General features: G+C 41.9%; 2 protein-coding genes across 5 annotated transcripts in view; one reads left to right on the top strand and one right to left on the bottom strand.

Annotated features, from left to right (window-relative positions):
- The window catches only part of TMEM186 (transmembrane protein 186), a 28,425-nt gene extending 10,551 nt beyond the window's left edge, over positions 1-17,874 (bottom strand). For 2 of the 3 annotated variants that reach the window (XM_089692150.1, XM_089692156.1), the window contains exon 1: positions 17,604-17,873. The gene's annotated coding sequence lies outside the window, so the exon portion shown is untranslated. Of the gene's footprint in view, positions 1-17,603 lie in introns of all 3 variants that reach the window. The other variant, XM_089692166.1, reaches the window with a different exon arrangement.
- Positions 17,875-17,882: 8 nt separating this feature from the next.
- Positions 17,883-18,825, top strand: part of PMM2 (phosphomannomutase 2) — a 31,198-nt gene continuing 30,255 nt past the window's right edge. The window contains exon 1 of one of the 2 annotated variants that reach the window (XM_089692129.1): positions 17,883-18,036. In XM_089692129.1, coding sequence (XP_089548255.1) covers positions 17,971-18,036 — 66 coding nt within the window. In that variant the 5' untranslated portion in view covers positions 17,883-17,970. The remainder of the gene's footprint in view (positions 18,037-18,825) is intronic. The other variant, XM_089692137.1, reaches the window with a different exon arrangement.

Consider the following 18,825-nt stretch of genomic DNA (forward strand, 5'->3'; position numbering starts at 1 on the left):
AGTGCAAATATTGATACAGGATCACTGGACTTTATATTCATATATGTGCACTGTGTGTAGGGGTTGCACATCTGTTTTCCATTTTGTCAGTATCATCACGCACATATATGTATTATGTTCATATAGGATTTTAACATCATGCTGCATGTCCTAAGGCACTGACGCTTTAACTGGGTGTTTTAGCGCTACATCATTTGTATTTCTTATGATATTCTGAGTAAAGATAACAATTATGAGGTCCTAGTTGGAGACCCTACTCAGTAATACAGTTGGGTCCATATATATTTGGACACAGGCACAATTTTAGCTTTTTTCAGGTAGTTGCCAAAACATATTCAAGCTATAGTTATATAATGGATAGGGGCTGAAAGTGCACACTTTCCTACAAAATAGTGGAGCAGTTTTTCAACTGCACACCAATTTCATTTTGGGACTATTAAGGTTTGTTCTTGAACATAACTTCTTCATATATTTTATGGTAAAATATACAAACAGATAAAAGGCACAGCAATAGGCACTATGTGTGCCCCCACTTACGCCAATCTATTTCCAATTGTATTTACCGACAATATGGAGATCTTCACATCAAAAATATTGCTTTGGGCTAGATTCATTGATGATGTATTAATTTTGTGGCAGGGATCGGAAGCAACATTCCATGATTTTGATAGAACTCTTAATGACAATGACATAGGTATGTACTTTACTAGTGAAATCCACAGAGATAGCATCAACTTTCTAGATTTGTTTATAACAAGGGATAATGAAGGAAAATTATGTACTGCAATATACCGTAAGCCAACCTCTACAAACAGCCTCCTACATTGGGAAAGTCATCATCCCGCCCCCCTAAAATGTGGGATTCCAACTGGACAGTTTTTGAGGGCTAGGAGAAAATGCTCCTCTGAGGAAATTTTCAAATAGAAAAGTACTCGATTGTTCGAATGATTTAAGAAAAGGGGGTATAAAACTCTGGATCTTAACAAATCCTACAATAAGGTAAGAAGCATCCCCAGGGAACAGCTTCTTGCTCCCAAAAGGATCAAAAAGAAGGAGGATGTTGAAATGAGGGTAGCAGGAAAATATTGTAGACAATCAGGGCAGATCTAGAATATTGTAAAGAAGTATTGGTATATATTGCTTGACGATAAAGATCTATCAAAGATATTGTCAAATGCTCCCTTGTTCACATATCGAAAAGGAAAAAGTTTACGAGATCTGTTGGTACATAGTCATATGGAAAGAATATCTCAGCCACAGCAAACACATACGTGGCTGCCAGACAAACCATTGGGAAGCCACAGATGTGGTCATTGTAAGACTTGTGCCTATGGCGCCAAGTTAAAGGAGTTCACCAATCAAAAAAAACGGTAAATTATCACCATTATAGTTTTTTCCATTGTAGTACAGAGGTGCAATATATGTGGTAAAAATGTCCCTGTACCTATCTATATATTGTGTGGCAGTGCAGAATCCTGCCATGGTCTAAATAAAGCTTATAACCCTGGATTCTCAACCATACAGGTTGAGGGGCTCCAGAGGGTTTATTTCAGAGGAATCTGTTTTTTCAGTTTCCTCATTTATTCGTAAAGTCTGTTTTGGGATCTGGAGCCTGGAGATTTTAAAGTGATCTGGGAGGGATTAATTCTCCAATCCAGGGTCCGTGTTTTCAGAACCCCCAGCACACTGATTGCACAGGTGTGTACAGGCCTTTTTGTAGAGGCCTAACCATGATTCGGGGCTCCACCCCGGCAGACAGGAGGTCATTGCCCTGGAGTAAGTAGAGCTCCACCTACGAGAGGTGGGAACCAGAGCAGCAAGTGGCTGCTAGCTGGTTGCAAGTGTCTGCTAGCTGTGTGCTAAAAGCCATTTTGGAAGGAGTCTGTAGGAGACAGCTGTGAGCCTAAAGTGGAAGGCCAGAGCGGCAGAATTGTGTGTACAAGCCAGGAGGCTGATTATTTGTTTCATTTGTAACATGGTGGATACCCCTGCGTGAGAAGCATGTTGTGGAACTTTCTTTTAAATAAAATTGGGCTAAAAGGCCTTTGAAAAAGAATAAAGCGACTGGCTGTGTGCTGGAAAAACTCTACCATTTGATACTAGTTCTCACAGTTGGAAAAATGATCCGTCAATTAAGTAGAATATTGGAGCATGTGAATGACATCATCCTTAAGAAAGACATACCAATAGCAAGACACATTCTAGAGAAACACAATGGTAAACCAGAATGTTTATCATTGTGGGCAGTACGGAAAGCTAGACTGATAAAATCCTATTGAAATTAGAAGCAAAATGGATCTTCCGCCTGCGGTCTAGATCCACTCATGGTCTTAATGAGGGTTTTACCTATTTGCCATTAGTGAATGGTTAATATATGAAGCAAGGTGGGGCGGAGCCTAAACATGGCGGCGTCGGAGAGCACGATGTGAGTGCTCTCCGATAACCTCCAAACTAACCTTCCGAGACCCTCATGGAGTGAAGCCCTACCTGCTTGAGGAGGGCTCCAAGCGGAGAGAGACTGGCGCGTGGAGGAGAGAGGAGAGCGGACACGGACCTCCGGAAGGTGATCTCGCTGCGGAGACTCCAGGGCGGCTGTCGGGTTGCCGGGGAGACGAAGCAGGGCGGTGTGAGCACGCTGCTCGCCGCAAGGCATCACTGGGAGACAGAGACGCCGGCCGGCTCCCTGTCAGAGCGGCAGTGACAAGTCGGCTCCCCCTGTGTTACAGGATTGGAAAGCTGTGCGGCCAGTGGAGGAGTGAAGCAGGAGAAAGGGACCAGCTGAGGAAGACCTCGGTGGGAGAGAGGAGGCTGGTCGGTGCTCTAATGAAATAAAGTGTTGCCACCTTATAGTTGCCTTTATCCCCCTGGCCGGCTGTTTAATCCTGGGTCAGGGAGACCCATAAATATTAGGACAGCTATTCTTCTTCCCCAAGACCATCCTCAAGGAGAGAGAAAGGAGGTGGAAAGAAAGAAACTGAATAACGGATACCCCGAGGAATCCCCCCCAGGACTGAGCAGCAGTGAAGGCCCTCCACATAAGCCTGGAACCACCGTCCGGAGAGGGGAAGGGTGAGTGAAAACTGTTGGGGGCCTATTGCATGGTGAACCCCTGAGTGATACAGGCGTCCAAGAGGTTAAAGAGGGGAGGATTCCCAGGGGTTAGAAAAGAAGAAGAAAGGAGGTCCAGGTGTCCCAGGAGAGTAAAGGAAATAGGAAAAACTGCAAGGCTATCAAGATATATAGAGGATATGAAGAACAAAGGTTCCAAGGGAGCAGGGCCCAAAGGGGCCCAAACAGGAACAATAAAGAAATTTACATCTTATGGAAATACTACACCAGAAAGGGCCCAAGGTGCAAAGGGGGAAATGGACATTAGTTCAGGAAATAGCCCTAGGTTATCATTGGGCATAAATAGCAGCGGTAGCCAACAAATAGTGGAGGGCTTGGGAAAAAAAGAACCAGAAGGTGAACTACAACTACCAAATAAGAAGGAGATGGCAGAAATGTTTCAAAATCTGGAAAAAACGATAAAACATGAAATGACAGCTATTCGAAATGATTTAGGTCACCTTCTATTGAGAATGGAAGAAACGGAGAAGAAAGTTAAAATCCAGGCCCAGAAAATAGATAATTTAAAGGAAAGAATAAGCCAATTAGAAAATAACCAGAAAAAAATGACCTATAGGATGGAAGTTCAGGAAAATAAAGAAAGAAGGAGTAATCTTAGAATACGAGGAATCCCAGAGACTGCTAAAGGGGAAATACTATATGAACTAGTTAAAAAAATCCTAAACTCCATAAGAGATAAACCGGAACCTGATGGGATCGACCTGGATGGAGTGTTTAGGGTAGGAAAGTTCAAACGGGCTACTGAGAAGGAAAGATCGAGGGACATAATTGTCCAGTTCCAAAATTTTGGGGCCAAAGATGAGATCTGGAAGAAGACCAAGGGAAGACCATTAGTTAAGTATGGAGACTTGACTATCCAAATCTATGCGGACTTAACAGTAGAGACCCTAAGGAGAAGGAGATCCCTGAAACCCCTGTTGGAGCAAATGAGAAAACAGAATGTGCAGTATAGATGGGGTACCTCAGCATTTCTGATTGGCTGGAAAAATGGGGTCACAGCGTATTTGAGATTTCCGGATGATTTAAGAGATTTTTGTGATAGACTGGACTTGCAAAGAATGAAGATAGCTGGCTGGGAAGAAGAGGAAGAAGATAAAGGAAACATAAATGTTAAAAGAAAAGAGGACTGGCAACAGGTCGGGCTGAGGGAGGCATCGGGGGTGGAGGAGGAGAGGGAGAATTAAGTAGAAAACGAATTTTTTTTTTTTTTTTTTCTTCTCTCTCTCTTACTTCTCCCTCTCGCCCCTAGCCTTCCCCCTCCGGATGCCGAGACCCGCTTGGAGGCTCCGATTAAGGCAGGGGGGTAAAGAGTAAAGACTTTTTGACAGAGAGAGGGAATCGGGGCGGTTGGAGGAGAGGTGAACCGTACATAGGCGGAGCTGACGCCCTAAACTTTAAATCAATGGTGGAAATAGATCCACAAATGATTTGTAGGCAGATTATAGGCCTAAAAACGGGTAGGGAAAAAAGAAGGGGGGATGGGAGGGGTGGGGGGAGGTGGGGAGGGAGGGAGGGGGGAGGGGAAGAGAGTTGGGTGGGTGGAAGGGAGGAGAGGAGGTATTGGGTCAATACTCTGCAGGACAGAAGAGATGAAGAGGAAGAGGCAATCTGGAAGAGAGATGGACTTAATTGGGAAAGATGGAAGAATTACAGTTTATAACCTATAATGTGAACGGGCTGAGTTGTCCAGGGAAGAGATTTAGGTTGTTTAAAGAGTTACATCATAGGGCTACGTCAGTGGTATTTTTACAAGAGACGCATTTCGAGATAGAGGCAAACGTGAAATTGAAATCCAAATACTATCCAACATGGTACTACGCAGATTCCCCAATTAAAAGAGCAAAAGGGGTTGCAATAGGTGTGGCAAAGAACATGAGATTTGAGTTGGAGGATAGAAGAACCGACCCGGAGGGGAGGTTCTTATTTTTAAAAGGTAGACTCCAGGGGATTGAGTGTACTTTAGCCAATATATATTGTCCCAATAAAAACTCGGAGAAGTATATGAAGGGCTTGTTGAAAAAATTAATGGACTTTAAAAAAGGGCGTTTGATAGTAGCTGGAGATCTAAACTTTTGTATGGACCCACAAAAAGATAATACCTCTCCTGTGCAAAGAGAGGGGAGTAGGGCTCTGAGAGCTATGAAAAAAGTGATGCATGAATATCAACTAGTGGATACTTGGAGAATAAGGCATATGAAAGACAGAGACTATACCTTCTTCTCGAATGCACATGAGATATACTCGAGATTAGATTACATCTTAATAGACCATCAACTAATAGATCACCTGGTAAAAATTGACATAGAGACAAGGACGTTCTCGGATCATGCTCCGGTCGTGATGAAGTTGAGATGGGGAAGAAGGTGGACGGGAGGATTAGGGTGGAGGTTAAATGAGGCCCTTCTTCTGGATGAGGATGTAGTTCAGAAAATCGAGAAAGAGATTAAGGAATACTTTAAGGAGAACGAAACAGAGGAAGTATCGATAGCTACAGTCTGGGAAAGTCATAAGGTATTCATAAGAGGAATCTTGATTGCGGCTGGAGCAAGGAAGAAAAAGGAAAGAAGAGAGAAGGTCAGTGGGCTCTTAAAAGAAATATTAGACTTGGAGCAGATCCATAAGAAGAAAATAACAAAAGATACGAGACAGAACTTACTGGATAAAAAAGAGGAGTTAGAGAGGTTGATGGATGAGGAGAAGAGAAGAGTATACAACAGGGTTTTGAACGAGAGGTATAGATGGGGAGACAGACCAGGAAGATATTTAATGAGAGCTTTGAATAAAAAGAAAAATAGGAATTATATAGAAAAGATAAAAAGTTCAAAGGGGGAGCTGGCCCACTCAAATAAAGAGATTATTAAAGTGTTTACGGAGTATTATAAAAAGTTATATAATATTAGCCCCCAAGACCCTCTAAAGGAAATACAAGAGGGAATTAAGGAAAAAAAGATGACATACTTAAAAAATGCGGGATTACCAAAACTAAGTGAAGCACAGTTGAACTCCCTAGACGTAGAAATCTCCCAGGAAGAAATTAAAATAGCATTAAGAAGTACAGGAGGGGGAAAAAGTCCAGGTCCGGATGGCTATACAGTTAGGTACTATAAGAAATTTAGTGAAGTATTGTTACCCAAACTGGAGAAATATATGAATGCACTGGGAGGTGGGATGGAAATGAGGAGAGAATCCCTACAGGCACATGTAGTACTTATTCACAAGGAGGGAAAGGACCCATCGCAGTGCTCCAGCTATAGACCTATCTCATTATTGAACACAGACACTAAACTGTATGCAAAGGTGTTAGCAAACAGGTTGAGAGATCTGATGCCTGAATGGATCCACGGAGATCAGGTGGGCTTTGTACCGGGGAGAGAAGGTAGAGATAATGGCTTGAGAACCCTGATGCTTATTCAGAAGAGTAGAAGAGGGAAAGCCCCGGTGGTGCTCTTGTCAATTGATGCGGAGAAGGCATTTGATAGAGTGGACTGGGGCTTTATGATAGACAACTTAAAAGTGCTGGGGTTAGGAGATAGAATGCGAGAGTGGATAAGTAAACTATATAGGGAGCCTACTGCAATCATCACGGTAAATGGGGAGAGATCAGAACCCATTGGAATGTCAAATGGTACAAGACAGGGCTGTCCTCTGTCTCCCCTGCTATATGTATTGTCACTCGAACCTCTGCTGTCAATAATAAGAAATAGTGGATCGGTAAAGGGAATTCAGATAGAATCCATAGAACATAGAGTAGCGGCCTTTGCGGACGATTTATTGTTCTATGTGGGGAATCCCAGAATAACTCTCCCAAATATAATGAAGATTCTGAAGGAGTACGGTGAACTATCAAATTTAAAAATTAACCCAACGAAAACAGAGATCCTGAATATTAATATATCCAAGAATGAAAAAGAAAAATTACAAAAAGAATTCCCCTTTATTTGGAGAGAAAAAGAGATAAAATACCTAGGAATAAAAATCACTGCCTCATCCAAGCATTTGTATAGAGTAAATTATATCTCTTTGATTAATGAGATCAGGGAAGATTTAAAAAGACTAGAAGGAGGAAATCCATCCTGGATAGGACGTATAAACTTAGTCAAAATGGTAATTATGCCTAAAATACTGTATAGATTTCAAATGGTACCAATTAAAATTCCAGAAGCCTTCTTTAAGATAATGAAAAAAATGTTAACAAGATACATATGGAAGAATAAAAAACCTAGAATAGCATATGAAACATTGAGTAGGACTAAAGAGAAAGGGGGATTGGGTTTACCAGATGTCAAGAGATATTATAAAGCAGTGGTTTTGGCAAGAATATATGACTGGACATTTAACCATAAGGGGAAAAGTTGGGTAACAATAGAGAATGAGCTTAGTGGAATTGGATTGAGTCAGATGATATGGGTCCCACCACAGTTTAGGGGAACCAAAGAAAGCACAAGTATTTACACTTTAAATGTTTTTAGGGTATGGGACAATTTACATAAAAATATGAAATGGGAATTTAATTCAACATTAATGCCTCTCACGAATTCTGAGTACTTCCCTCCGGGAAAGAACAAGATTTCGGGGAGATGGTTCAGAAAGGAAGATACCCAATTGAGAGATGTATTGGTGGAGGGGGAATTGAGATCACTTAAAGAGTTAATAGAGAAGAAGGGAGACATTTTTTTTAGAATGGATGAGTGGAAATACCATCAATTGAAAAGTTTTATTGGAAAACTACCGAAACCTTTGAGAATAAAACAGGAGTGGAATATGTTTGAAAGGTTGTTGGAGACACGAAGGGATGGGAAGCACGGTGTTTCAAAAGTGTATAGAATTCTCACAGAATTAGACACAAACACAAAGTTAAATTTTATGACAAAATGGGAAAGAGATATGGGAGTTGAGTTTGATGAGGATAGACAGAGAAAGATGTTTAGATTGATACACGATAATGTTAGTATGAGAGAGGTGGAGGTTAATTATAAGTTTGTGACACGATGGCACATCACACCGAGTGTTGAACACAAGATGAATGGGGAAAGTTCAAATATGTGTTGGAGAGGATGTGGAGATATAGGCACGGTGTTTCACATATGGTGGGAATGTCCGAAAATCCAGGCTTTTTGGAAGACAATAGTCAAGTTGATTAAAGAAATAACGGAAATTGACATAGGATTAGATCCAACGACGTGTCTCCTACACGATGTGGAGACATCTGTAAATAAATATAAAGATTCAGGTATTTGGTACTTCTTGAATGCAGCGAAAGGGTTGATACCCAAGTTTTGGCGGAAAGTCGAGGTACCGAAGGAGGCGGACTGGATTAACAGAGTAAACCAGATAGGTAGAATGGAAAGATCATATCATATGCAGGAAGACAGAATGGGAGTGTATCTCAGGAGATGGGAAAAGTGGGAAAGAGCAGGATTGAAAGAGAAATATAAGAAAACATAAACTAGGATGTTAACATAACACTAAAAAGCCTCAAGAGAATAGAATGGGATAGAGTCTGCAGAGGGGGAAGAGGGGTGGGAGGGAGGGGTAGTGGGATGGGAAAGAAAAGAGTTTTAAGTAAGGGAAAGACAGAAATGTTATAAATGTATACTTGTATGAGAATTACTTCCCTGTTTGAGTTTTTGTATTAACATGAAAAATTTAATAAATATTTAAATTTAATAATATATGAAGCAAGGTTGCCTTCAACATGCGTTTGAGTGCCTCTCTTTCATGGCTATATATAAAGTGGATATAAAAAGTCTACACACCCCTGTTAAAATGTCAGGTTTCTGTGATGTAAAAAAATGAGACAAAGATAAATCATTTTAGAACTTTTTCCACCTTTAATGTAACCTATAAACTGTACAACTCAGTTGAACAACAAACTGAAATCTTTAAGGTGGAGGGAAGTAAAAATAAAAAACTAACATAATATGTTTGCATAAGTGTGCACACCCTTAAACTATTACTTTGTTGAAGCACCTTTTTATTTTATTACAGCACTCATTGTGGGTATGAGTCTATCAGCATGGCACATCTTGACTTGGCAATATTTGCCCACTCTTCCTTGCAAAAACACTCCAAATCTGTCAGATTGCGTGGGCATCTCCTGTGCACAGCCCTCTTGAGATCACCCCACAGATTTTTGATCGAATTCAAGTCTGGGTTCTGACTGGGCCATTTCAAAACTTTGATCTTCTACTGGTGAAGCCATTCCTTAGCATACATTTGACATATGAAGAATACGGGAGATTGTTGTCACATGTACCGCACAGACAGTACTTGCCAAATATTCCTGCAGCTCCTTTAATGTTGCTCTAGGCCTCTTGGCAGCCTCTCAGATCAGTTTTATTTTCATCTTTTCATCAATTTTGGAGGGACGTCCAATTATTGGTAATGTCACTGTTGCACCATATTTTCTACACTTGATGATGCCTGTCATCACTGTTCCATGGTATATCTAATGCCTTGGAAATTCTTTTGTACCCTTCTCCTGAATGATACCTTTTAACAATGAGATCCCTCTGATGCTTTGGAAGCTCTCTGTGGATCATGGCTTTTGCTGTAGGATGCAACTAACAAAATGTCAGGAAAGTCCCACTAGAACAGCTGAACTTTATTTGGGGTTCATCAGAGGCACTTTAAATGATGGCAGGTGTGTACTGACACCTATTTGACATGATTTTGAATGTGATTGCGTAATTCTGAACACAGCTACACCCCCAGTTATAAGAGGTTGTGCACACTTATGCAACCACATTATTTTATTTTTTTAATGTTTACTCCCCCCCTAAAAGATTTCAGTTTGTTTTTCAATTCAGTTGTACAGTTTATAGGTCACATTAAAGGTGGAAAAAGTTCTAAAATGATTTATCTTTGTCTAATTTTTTTACATCACAAAAACCTGACATTTTAACAGGTGTTTATATTTACTGTACATATATCAACATATGGGGCCTGTTCTACAGTATGGCCAAAACTTGGTATTAGATAAGGGAATCAATAAATGGTGTATGTGGGCAAAAATATTTAAAAGGTTGATATTCAGCATATTCATCAGGTGATTTATGGAGGGCTGGAGTAGAAGGAATGGTGTAGAATCTCAAATCTAGGACATGCATATTCCTCTATAGAGCCATGCCAATATACATATAAGTGATTGCCTGCAAGAGAATAAAAATATCTTGATAATTTGTTGTGGTATGTGGATGCCAAGTCTACGGTGGGAGTCTATGCCTCCTTTCCTATGTGAGAGAATATAATTCTGATTGGCACTGATGCTGGAATGATATTCAGTGTTGTTTGTCATTCCATCCTCCTCCCACAGGATCGCGTTGTATATCACTACTGCGCATGCTCGACATCATTACACGGTGACGTCAAAACGTACAGATGCAGCGCGATGACATAATTGCGTCATCTTTGAAAGGGGAAAATATAAATAGAAGTCCCATACAAACAGACCAAGCTTTGAACCATGTGCTTTTGTTTGACACAATAAGGGGTGCACATATATTTACGCCTGACCAAACTCCATTGCAGGAGCTAAACATGTTGAGGTTATTTTTCTGTTTTTGTGTTTGAGCACGTTATACTTATTTAGAGGAATGAGATCAAGAAACCTTTGCCTATCCTTTGATACTGATTGGGATCAAGACAACATCAATATGCTTACTTATGCATGATTTTCTCCTGGAAAGAGGCGTTAGGAGTTATGGGTACGGGTGAACTCTGAGATATACTATGTAGAGCTAGAAAGCCAATCCCCCCATCCCTTTTTGAAATAGCTTTTCAGCTGTAGTTTTCAGTTAGGGACAAATTGGGGATGAACCTGTTCCATGAAAGAATGTGTACATATACATGCATACAGTGAACAATAAGCATGGATATTTGAAGAGACAACATTGTTGAACAGTGAAGCTGCAAACGTAGATGGGTGAACAATTATATTTAACTCAGCTATGCTCTGCTGTCTACAATGGGCTACTTAAAAAGATGACTAACTATACCTGTCATGGATATACGATTCACCACGATAAGAATAGGGCTAGGTTGTAATAGTCTCTTAGCACAAGTAGTATATTGCGATTAAATTCTGATCCCTGATATGCAACATTACTGATTAAAACTGGTGTGACTTTGATGACACAAATAGAGGTGATCTATCCTCTCTTATGATACCGCTTTTAAAGAAGGAATGGACAATATGTGCTTGATCTCTTTCTTTAGGAAAATCTGAGCACTAAAATCCCCAGTCTTTGTTTATAAAAATCCTATTATCCACTTGCCCTCCTGAGGATTTACCCTCCTTCCTGACCAGGCCATATTTTGCATTACGGTGCTGCGTTACTTTACCACAATGACAATTGCACGGTCATGCAACACTGCACACAAATGAAAGGCAAGTCTTTTCCCACAAACTGAGCTTTCTTTTGGTGGTATTTGATCGCCTGTGCGGTTTTTAAAAAATTTTTTTTTACTTTTTGCTATTAAACATGTCCAGTAGAAAATTTAAAAAAATCAAATTTCATCATAAATTTAGGCCAAAATGTATTCTGCTACATGTCTTTGCCAAAACAAATCCCCATGTGTGTAAATGAATTGGTATACGTGAACGTTATAGCGTTTACAAATAGCGGTATATATACTGGGTTTTTTTTTCACTAGTAATGGTGGCGACTAGCGACTTATAGCAGGGTTGTCAGACTGCAGTGGACATTCTGGCACTGGGAGGACTGGCTTGGTGTCACAGACATCCCCAGTGACACTGATACAGTGATCAGTGCTGAAGAAAAAAAAAAAAAAAAAAAATTACCGACACTGTACTAATGGCACTGGGCAGCAAGGGGTTAACATGAGGGGGCGATCAAATGGTTAACTGTGTGCAGGGAGTGTTTCACTAGGGAGCGGTGTCTGTGTGCTTCACTGTAAGCACACTGCTTTGGATGGCTGTGCTGTGCACAGGAATCCAGAGCAGTGTGCCCGAGCTAACACAGAGGAGAACTGTTAGTAAACAAAACAGTTCTCCCCGTCGGAGATCCTCAGTAATCACCGTCCGGGACCTGGTGATTGACAGCTCCAGCCGCGAATGGTGGTGTGAGTAGGCACGTCCTGTACTAGGAAATGCAAAATCACATATATATATATACACACGTGATTTTGCGTGGTTAATTAGGTAAACTCATTGGGTCCCATTGGCTTTGGTGCAAGGGTATATGCACCCCCGTTCATTGAGGAAGAAAACATGTTAGGTATTGCAACGCACACTGGAATGAGAGCAATAATTCTGGCACCAGACCTCCTCTGTAACGCTAAACTAATGACCTACAGGGGGCTTTAAAAGTGTCACCTATAGAAAATATAGGGTACTGAAGTTTGTCTCCATTTCATGAGTGCACACAAATTTTAAGTATATTGATTAAGGGTATCTATTTACTCTGTGCAACCTCACCTTTTATATTTTACCATAAAATGAGTCATTTATTGCCTTTTTGTGCCCTAAAATTAACTTAAGTGTATTTTTTACTTAAATTTTGGGCTTCCTAGACCTTTGTGGTAATATCATGTGATATAAAAAAATTGTAACTACCACTATTTTATTCGCTAGTGTGTCTGCTTTCATAAAATATATCATGTTTTGGGGTTTTTCTGTAACATTCAGGCCTAAAATATTTTTTTTTTAAACATGTGCAAAAAACGCAAAAAGGGCTCTGGCAGCAAAAGGGTTAGGATAAGTTCACCTTTGGGAACATTTTACTTGTTCCACCCGTATTTAGGGTTGAATATGTGATATGCTCCCGCAGCGGCTTAATGATTCGAGCCCTCTGTGTGACAGCAGGGAGAAGTTCGACACACTGTCACTTTTTGAAAAGAGCGCGGCTTTGCAGGGCTTCGCCCACATGGCGCGTCATCCATTCACAAAATTCTGTGAATGAATCAACTATGAGTACCAACATGTAGCTTGTAGTTCTCAATGAACTACCACGGCGCTGTGGAGCGCTCTGGTAGTCATTGATTCTTCCTGTCAGTGTGAAACTGCCTGCCTGTACAATGGACAGTGGGGCAAAAAAGTATTTAGTCAGCCACCAATTGTGCAAGTTCTCCCACTTAAAAAGATGAGAGAGGCCTGTAATTGGCATCATAGGTAGACCTCAACTATGAGAGACAAAATGAGAAACAAAATCCAGACAATCACATTGGCTGATTTGGAAAGAATTTATTTGCAAATTATGGTGGAAAATAAGTATTTGGTCAATATCAAAAGTTCATCTCAATACTTTGTTATATATCCTTTGTTGGCAATGACAGAGGTCAAACGTTTCCTGTAAGTCTTCACAAGGTTGGCACACACTGTTGGTGGTATGTTGGCCCATTCCTCCATGCAGATCTCCTCTAGAGCAGCGATGTTTTGGGGCTGTCGCTGGGCAACACAGACTTTCAACTCCCTCCAAAGGTTATCTATGGGGTTGAGATCTGGAGGCTGGCTAGGCCACTCCAGGACCTTGAAATGCTTCTTACGAAGCCACTCCTTCGTTGCCCGGGCAGTATGTTTGGGATCATTGTCATGTTTGAAGACCCAACCACATTTCATCTTCAATGTTCTTGCTGATGGAAGGAGGTTTGCACTCAAAATCTCACGATACATGGCCCCATTCATTCTGTCCTGTACATGGATCAGTTGTCCTGGTCCCTTTGCGGAGAAACAGCCCCAAAGCATGATGTTGCCACCCCCATGCTTCACAGTAGGTATGGTGTTCTTTGGATGCAACTCAGCATTCTCTCTCCTCCAAACACGACGAGTTGTGTTTCTACCAAACAGTTCTATTTTGGTTTCATCTGACCATATGACATTCTCCCAATCCTCTTCTGGATCATCCAAATGCTCTCTAGCAAACTTCAGACGGGCCCGGACATGTACTGGCTTAAGCAGGGGGACACGTCTGACACTGCAGGATCTGAGTCCCTGGCGGCGTAGTGTGTTACTGATGGTAGCTTTTGTTACGTTGGTCCCAGCTCTCTGCAGGTCATTCACTAGGTCCCCCCGTGTGGTCCTGGGATTTTTGCTCACCGTTCTTGTGATCATTTTGACCCCACGGGGTGATTTCTTTATTATAGGCTGATAAGTGTACAAGAAAAATTAACTCCACGGGGTGAGATCTTGCGTGGAGCCCCAGTTCGAGGGAGATTATCAGTGGTCTTGTATGTCTTCCATTTTCTAATTATTGCTCCCACAGTTGATTTGTTCACACCAAGCTGCTTGTCTATTGCAGATTCAGTCTTCCCAGCCTGGTGCAGGTCTACAATTTTGTTTCTGGTGTCCTTCGACAGCTCTTTGATCTTCACCATAGTGGAGTTTGGAGTGTGACTGTTTGAGGTTGTGGACAGGTGTCTTTTATACTGATAACAAGTTTAAACAGGTGCCATTGATACAGGTAATGAGTGCAGGACAGAGGAGCCTCTTAAAGAAGAAGGTACAGGTCTGTGAGAGCCAGAAATCTTGCTTGTTTGTAGGTGACAAAATACTTATTTTCCACCATAATTTGCAAATAAATTCTTTCCAAATCAGCCAATGTGATTGTCTGGATTTTTTTTCTCATTTTGTCTCTCATGGTTGAGGTCTACCTATGATGCCAATTACAGGCCTCTCTCATCTTTTTAAGTGGGAGAACTTGCACAATTGGTGGCTGACTAAACACTTTTTTGCCCCACTGTATGATGTACAGACAGTCACACTGACAGTCTGCATGGCACCAGTGATCTGCTTTACAGGCTCCTTAACATTTTTTTTTAAAAATGCACTTTTATTTTTTTTCAAGGTGAACTTATCCATTAACAGAGCAGACACTGGAAATTGACTGGTGCTCAGCATGCGCTTGTACTGAGCCCCCAAATGTTTCCGTGTGCAAGGGTAACCTGAAGGAATAAAGTTTTTTTTCTCATTGGGGTCGGCGCCACATTTACTCACTCAGCAAATACACTTCTGCTGAGCGTTAGGATAGCCTGACACTGCCCTTTCCTGACAAACACCCAATCAGTGCTCATCACACTGCAAGGTCTCTCTCCTCATTGCTACTCCCTGGGGGTGGTGCTGGAGACAGCCAGGGAGGTGAGAAGATAAACAACGCAATGTTAAAAACAAGAAAAGGTGAAGTTGCCATAAAGCCCCTTTTGTTTATAAAAAGACCCAGACAATCCAAAAAGCACCTCAGATTTAGCCACTTACCTACTGGGCACTTTTACCCACTTCCTGCCCAGGCCAATTTTCAGCTTTCAGTGCTGTTGCAGTTTGAATGACAATTGCGCAGTCATGCAACACCGTACTGTGACGAGCGTGGCGTCAGACCCCAGCCCTTCTCACCAACTTGTGACCGCAGGACCAGCAAATCTAAAACCGCGCTGCCACTTGCATAACAATGCCACTCTCGGCTGCACCTGCACAAAGATTTTCCAGCTCGCTTGACCACAATCTATGTGCCAGCAGCCTGAGAGCGATTGTTACTGGGTCAGGTTAATTACGCAATTAACCCTTCACACTGCCTCTATCACCTTTTTACAGAGAAGGAGGAAACTCACAAATCTTAACAGTAACACTATGATGTTTGAATAAGCATCTGTATACACACTGCCACCGCAGACAGATGTAGACAGAGGTTTTAAAACACACAGTAGCACTCTTCAGAGACAGGGATTCTTAGTTTGCATTAAAGAGCTTTAAAAACAGTTCAACACTTTTCAGAAAATAGGATTTATTACTAAAAGGTCAAAATGGTGCAATAAAAATATGTACAGAAAAAGATGCAACAAAGAGAGAGAGAGAGAGAGAGAGAGAGAAAGAGAGAGCAATAACAAAACCAAGGGATAAAGAAAGAAGTTTCAGAAGGTAGGATACCTGCAGAAGTCATTGGTTTAAGCAGAGGCTGCACTGATGAGTTCCCACTGATGAGGCGGCACTGGGGGGGCATTAATGAGGAGGCACTGATATGCAGCAATGATGGGCACTGATTGCCCTATCAGTGCAAACCTGTTCTGTGACATTTGATGGTTATCAGCAGTATTTTCCTCATGTTGTGACAGTGAGGAGGAAAGTGTAGCCGATAACCGGCAACTGTATTTACTTTGCGATCAGCCGTGTCATTGGACACAGATGATCACGTCGTAAAAGGCCGCTGTGATTGGCTTTTTACCTAGTCATGTGATCAGCTGTGTCCGTAGGACACAGCTGATCACAGACAGTGTCGGGTGCGTGCAGCTAGAGGTGCATTCTGGGAGGGCTTCATATGACGCCCTCCCAGAACAGGACAACTGCTCTGTAGCCGTCTTTCAGCTATAGTGCAGTTGTAAAGCGGTTAAATACAATTTTGGTTGGAATTATTTTTATCAGGACAAGTAGATTGTCATGAGAGACAAGTAGATTGGGACCCCAATTTAGCCCCTTGGACAAGTATTTTTTTTTTTAAATGTCCACCCCCCTGGAGGCGCACCTTTCAGCACAAAGTATGGAGACAAAGAACACACCCCCTGCCACACCCCACTTAGAGACCATCAAGAATGAATACAAAAATAAGGGTTTTTTCACAACTACTTTTCCATTATACCAACTTCTGAAAACATATGAAAGGTTTAACCACTTGACAGCTACAGCGTGTTTACCCAGTTCTAGGAGGGCGTCATATGACGTCCTCTCAGTACGTGCCCTCCTGCGCACCCCTAGGGGCACGCACCCGGCGATCTCCGTGATGAGGTAAACGGCCAATCAAAGCGGCTTTTTACCACGTGATCAGCTGACACAGCAGATCACAGAGTAAATATAGTAGCTGGTTATCGGCAGCATGAGAAAAGTACTGCTGATAACCGGCAGCTGTCATAGAGGATATCACCACTGATAATTGGGGTACTGATTATCAATGCCCCCCATCAGTGCCATCAGTCAGTGCTGCCTGTCAGTGTCGCCCATCAGTGCACCATCATCAGTGTCTCCTCATCAGTGCAGCCTATCAGTGCTGCTTATCTATGCCACCTCATCAGTGTCCTTCAGTGCAGCCTATCAACGCACATCAGTGAAGGAGAAAAACTATTTGCAAAAATTTATAATAGAAACAAAGTGACCCAGTGGTGACTAAATACCACCAAAATAAAGCTGTATTTGCGGGAAAAAAATTTCATATGGGTACAGTGTTGCATGACCGCGCAATTGTCATTCAAAGTGCGACAGTGCTGAAAGCTGAAACTTGGCCTGGGCAGGAAAGGGGTATAAGTGCCCTGTGGCCTAGTGGTTAATGAGTAGAATGCATTTAGCATAAAAATACATTTCTATCTAAATCTGCATAAAAGAATAAAAGACCGAAAAGAGGGCCAGTCCCTCCAGTACAGCACCAGTTAAAAGCTCGGTCTACACCACATAGCTATCATTCATAGATACATTCAGAAATGACCCGATGTGGCGAGCACGAGAAGTATCATGGAAACAGGCCATAGTCTCACGATACCTTTACAAGCAGCACACCTCTCCCCTCCAACACCTCACCCCGGAAATGTGCCTTCCAACACAGAGGGGTCTGGCTGCAGAGGTAAAATGGAGGTCACATGTTTCCTGACGAGTGGAACTCTACTCTGCAGCCTCTGCTTGTTTGCTACATTAAAGTTCATTACACCAAAAAAAAAAAAGGAAAGTGGAGGTCACATGTTTCTTGTAGAAAATGGAGCTCCATTCTGCAGCCAGACTCTGTTGACACGTAGAGCTGTGTTCGCATGTGGCGTCCGCACGTTACTTCCGGAAAAGGTCATGTGACCAGGAAATAGTGATGTGGACGTGCTTCATTCATTACCCGGAAGAAACACAAAGTGACAGCAGTGATGGCTGATCGGGGGAGCACGCTGTGTCTGTTTGATGTGGACGGGACTCTGACAGCTGCCAGGCAGGTACCTGTATTCTGGTGTGGGGGATCTGCAGCTTCTGAGTGTGGCATGCTGGGCACTGTGGTTCCTGTGCTAGAGGAGAACTCTCAGAGTCTGGACAAATAGTTATCATTGAATACACTGATTGTGGCAGTTAAATGATACAACACAAATGGTTGTATATCGAATCTTCTTTTCTGCATATTAAAATATGTCATAACAATGCTACTTTGGAGAGTTACTTATAAAATGACCCCTGACATCCCAGATGGCTGAGAAGAGACATTAGAGCAATCGTGCCTTAGGCTGGGGAAAGCCTAGAATGTCACTGATCAGGGCTATTCATAGAGAGATGGCAGTTGTTATCCCTAGTAGCTTTTATCAGGGAAAAGAGACAATTTGACCAGCTTTGGTTCTCACTTTGTTTCCTCGCCTTTTTCTATATAGGCTTGCCAAAAGAAAGGACGTTGTCAAACATTTGAGTAGTAAGATCACCTTCCATGTTACAGTCTGACCATACGAGCTTTCGACTGTTCAAACCTATGTATTATGAGCATTACCTAAACTAGCCAGGCAGGCACTTACGCTGGGTATTGTAACGTGTGTGGTGGAATAAGTATTCATCTCCTTTGCAGCAGCACTTGAAATTTAGCTCAGGTTCCTCCCATTTCTCTTGATCATTGCTGCGATCTTTCTACATCTTGATTGGAGTCCACCTGTGGACATGATTTGGAAAGGCACACACCTCTCGATAAAAGACCTCACAGCTGACAATGCCTTCTGTATCAGAGCAAATGCCTGCAGAGCTCAGAG

The sequence above is a fragment of the Staurois parvus genome, unplaced genomic scaffold (genome assembly GCF_062004578.1).
Source record: "Staurois parvus isolate SC_StPar_1 unplaced genomic scaffold, SC_StPar_1.0 ptg000022l, whole genome shotgun sequence".
NCBI lineage: Eukaryota > Metazoa > Chordata > Amphibia > Anura > Ranidae > Staurois > Staurois parvus.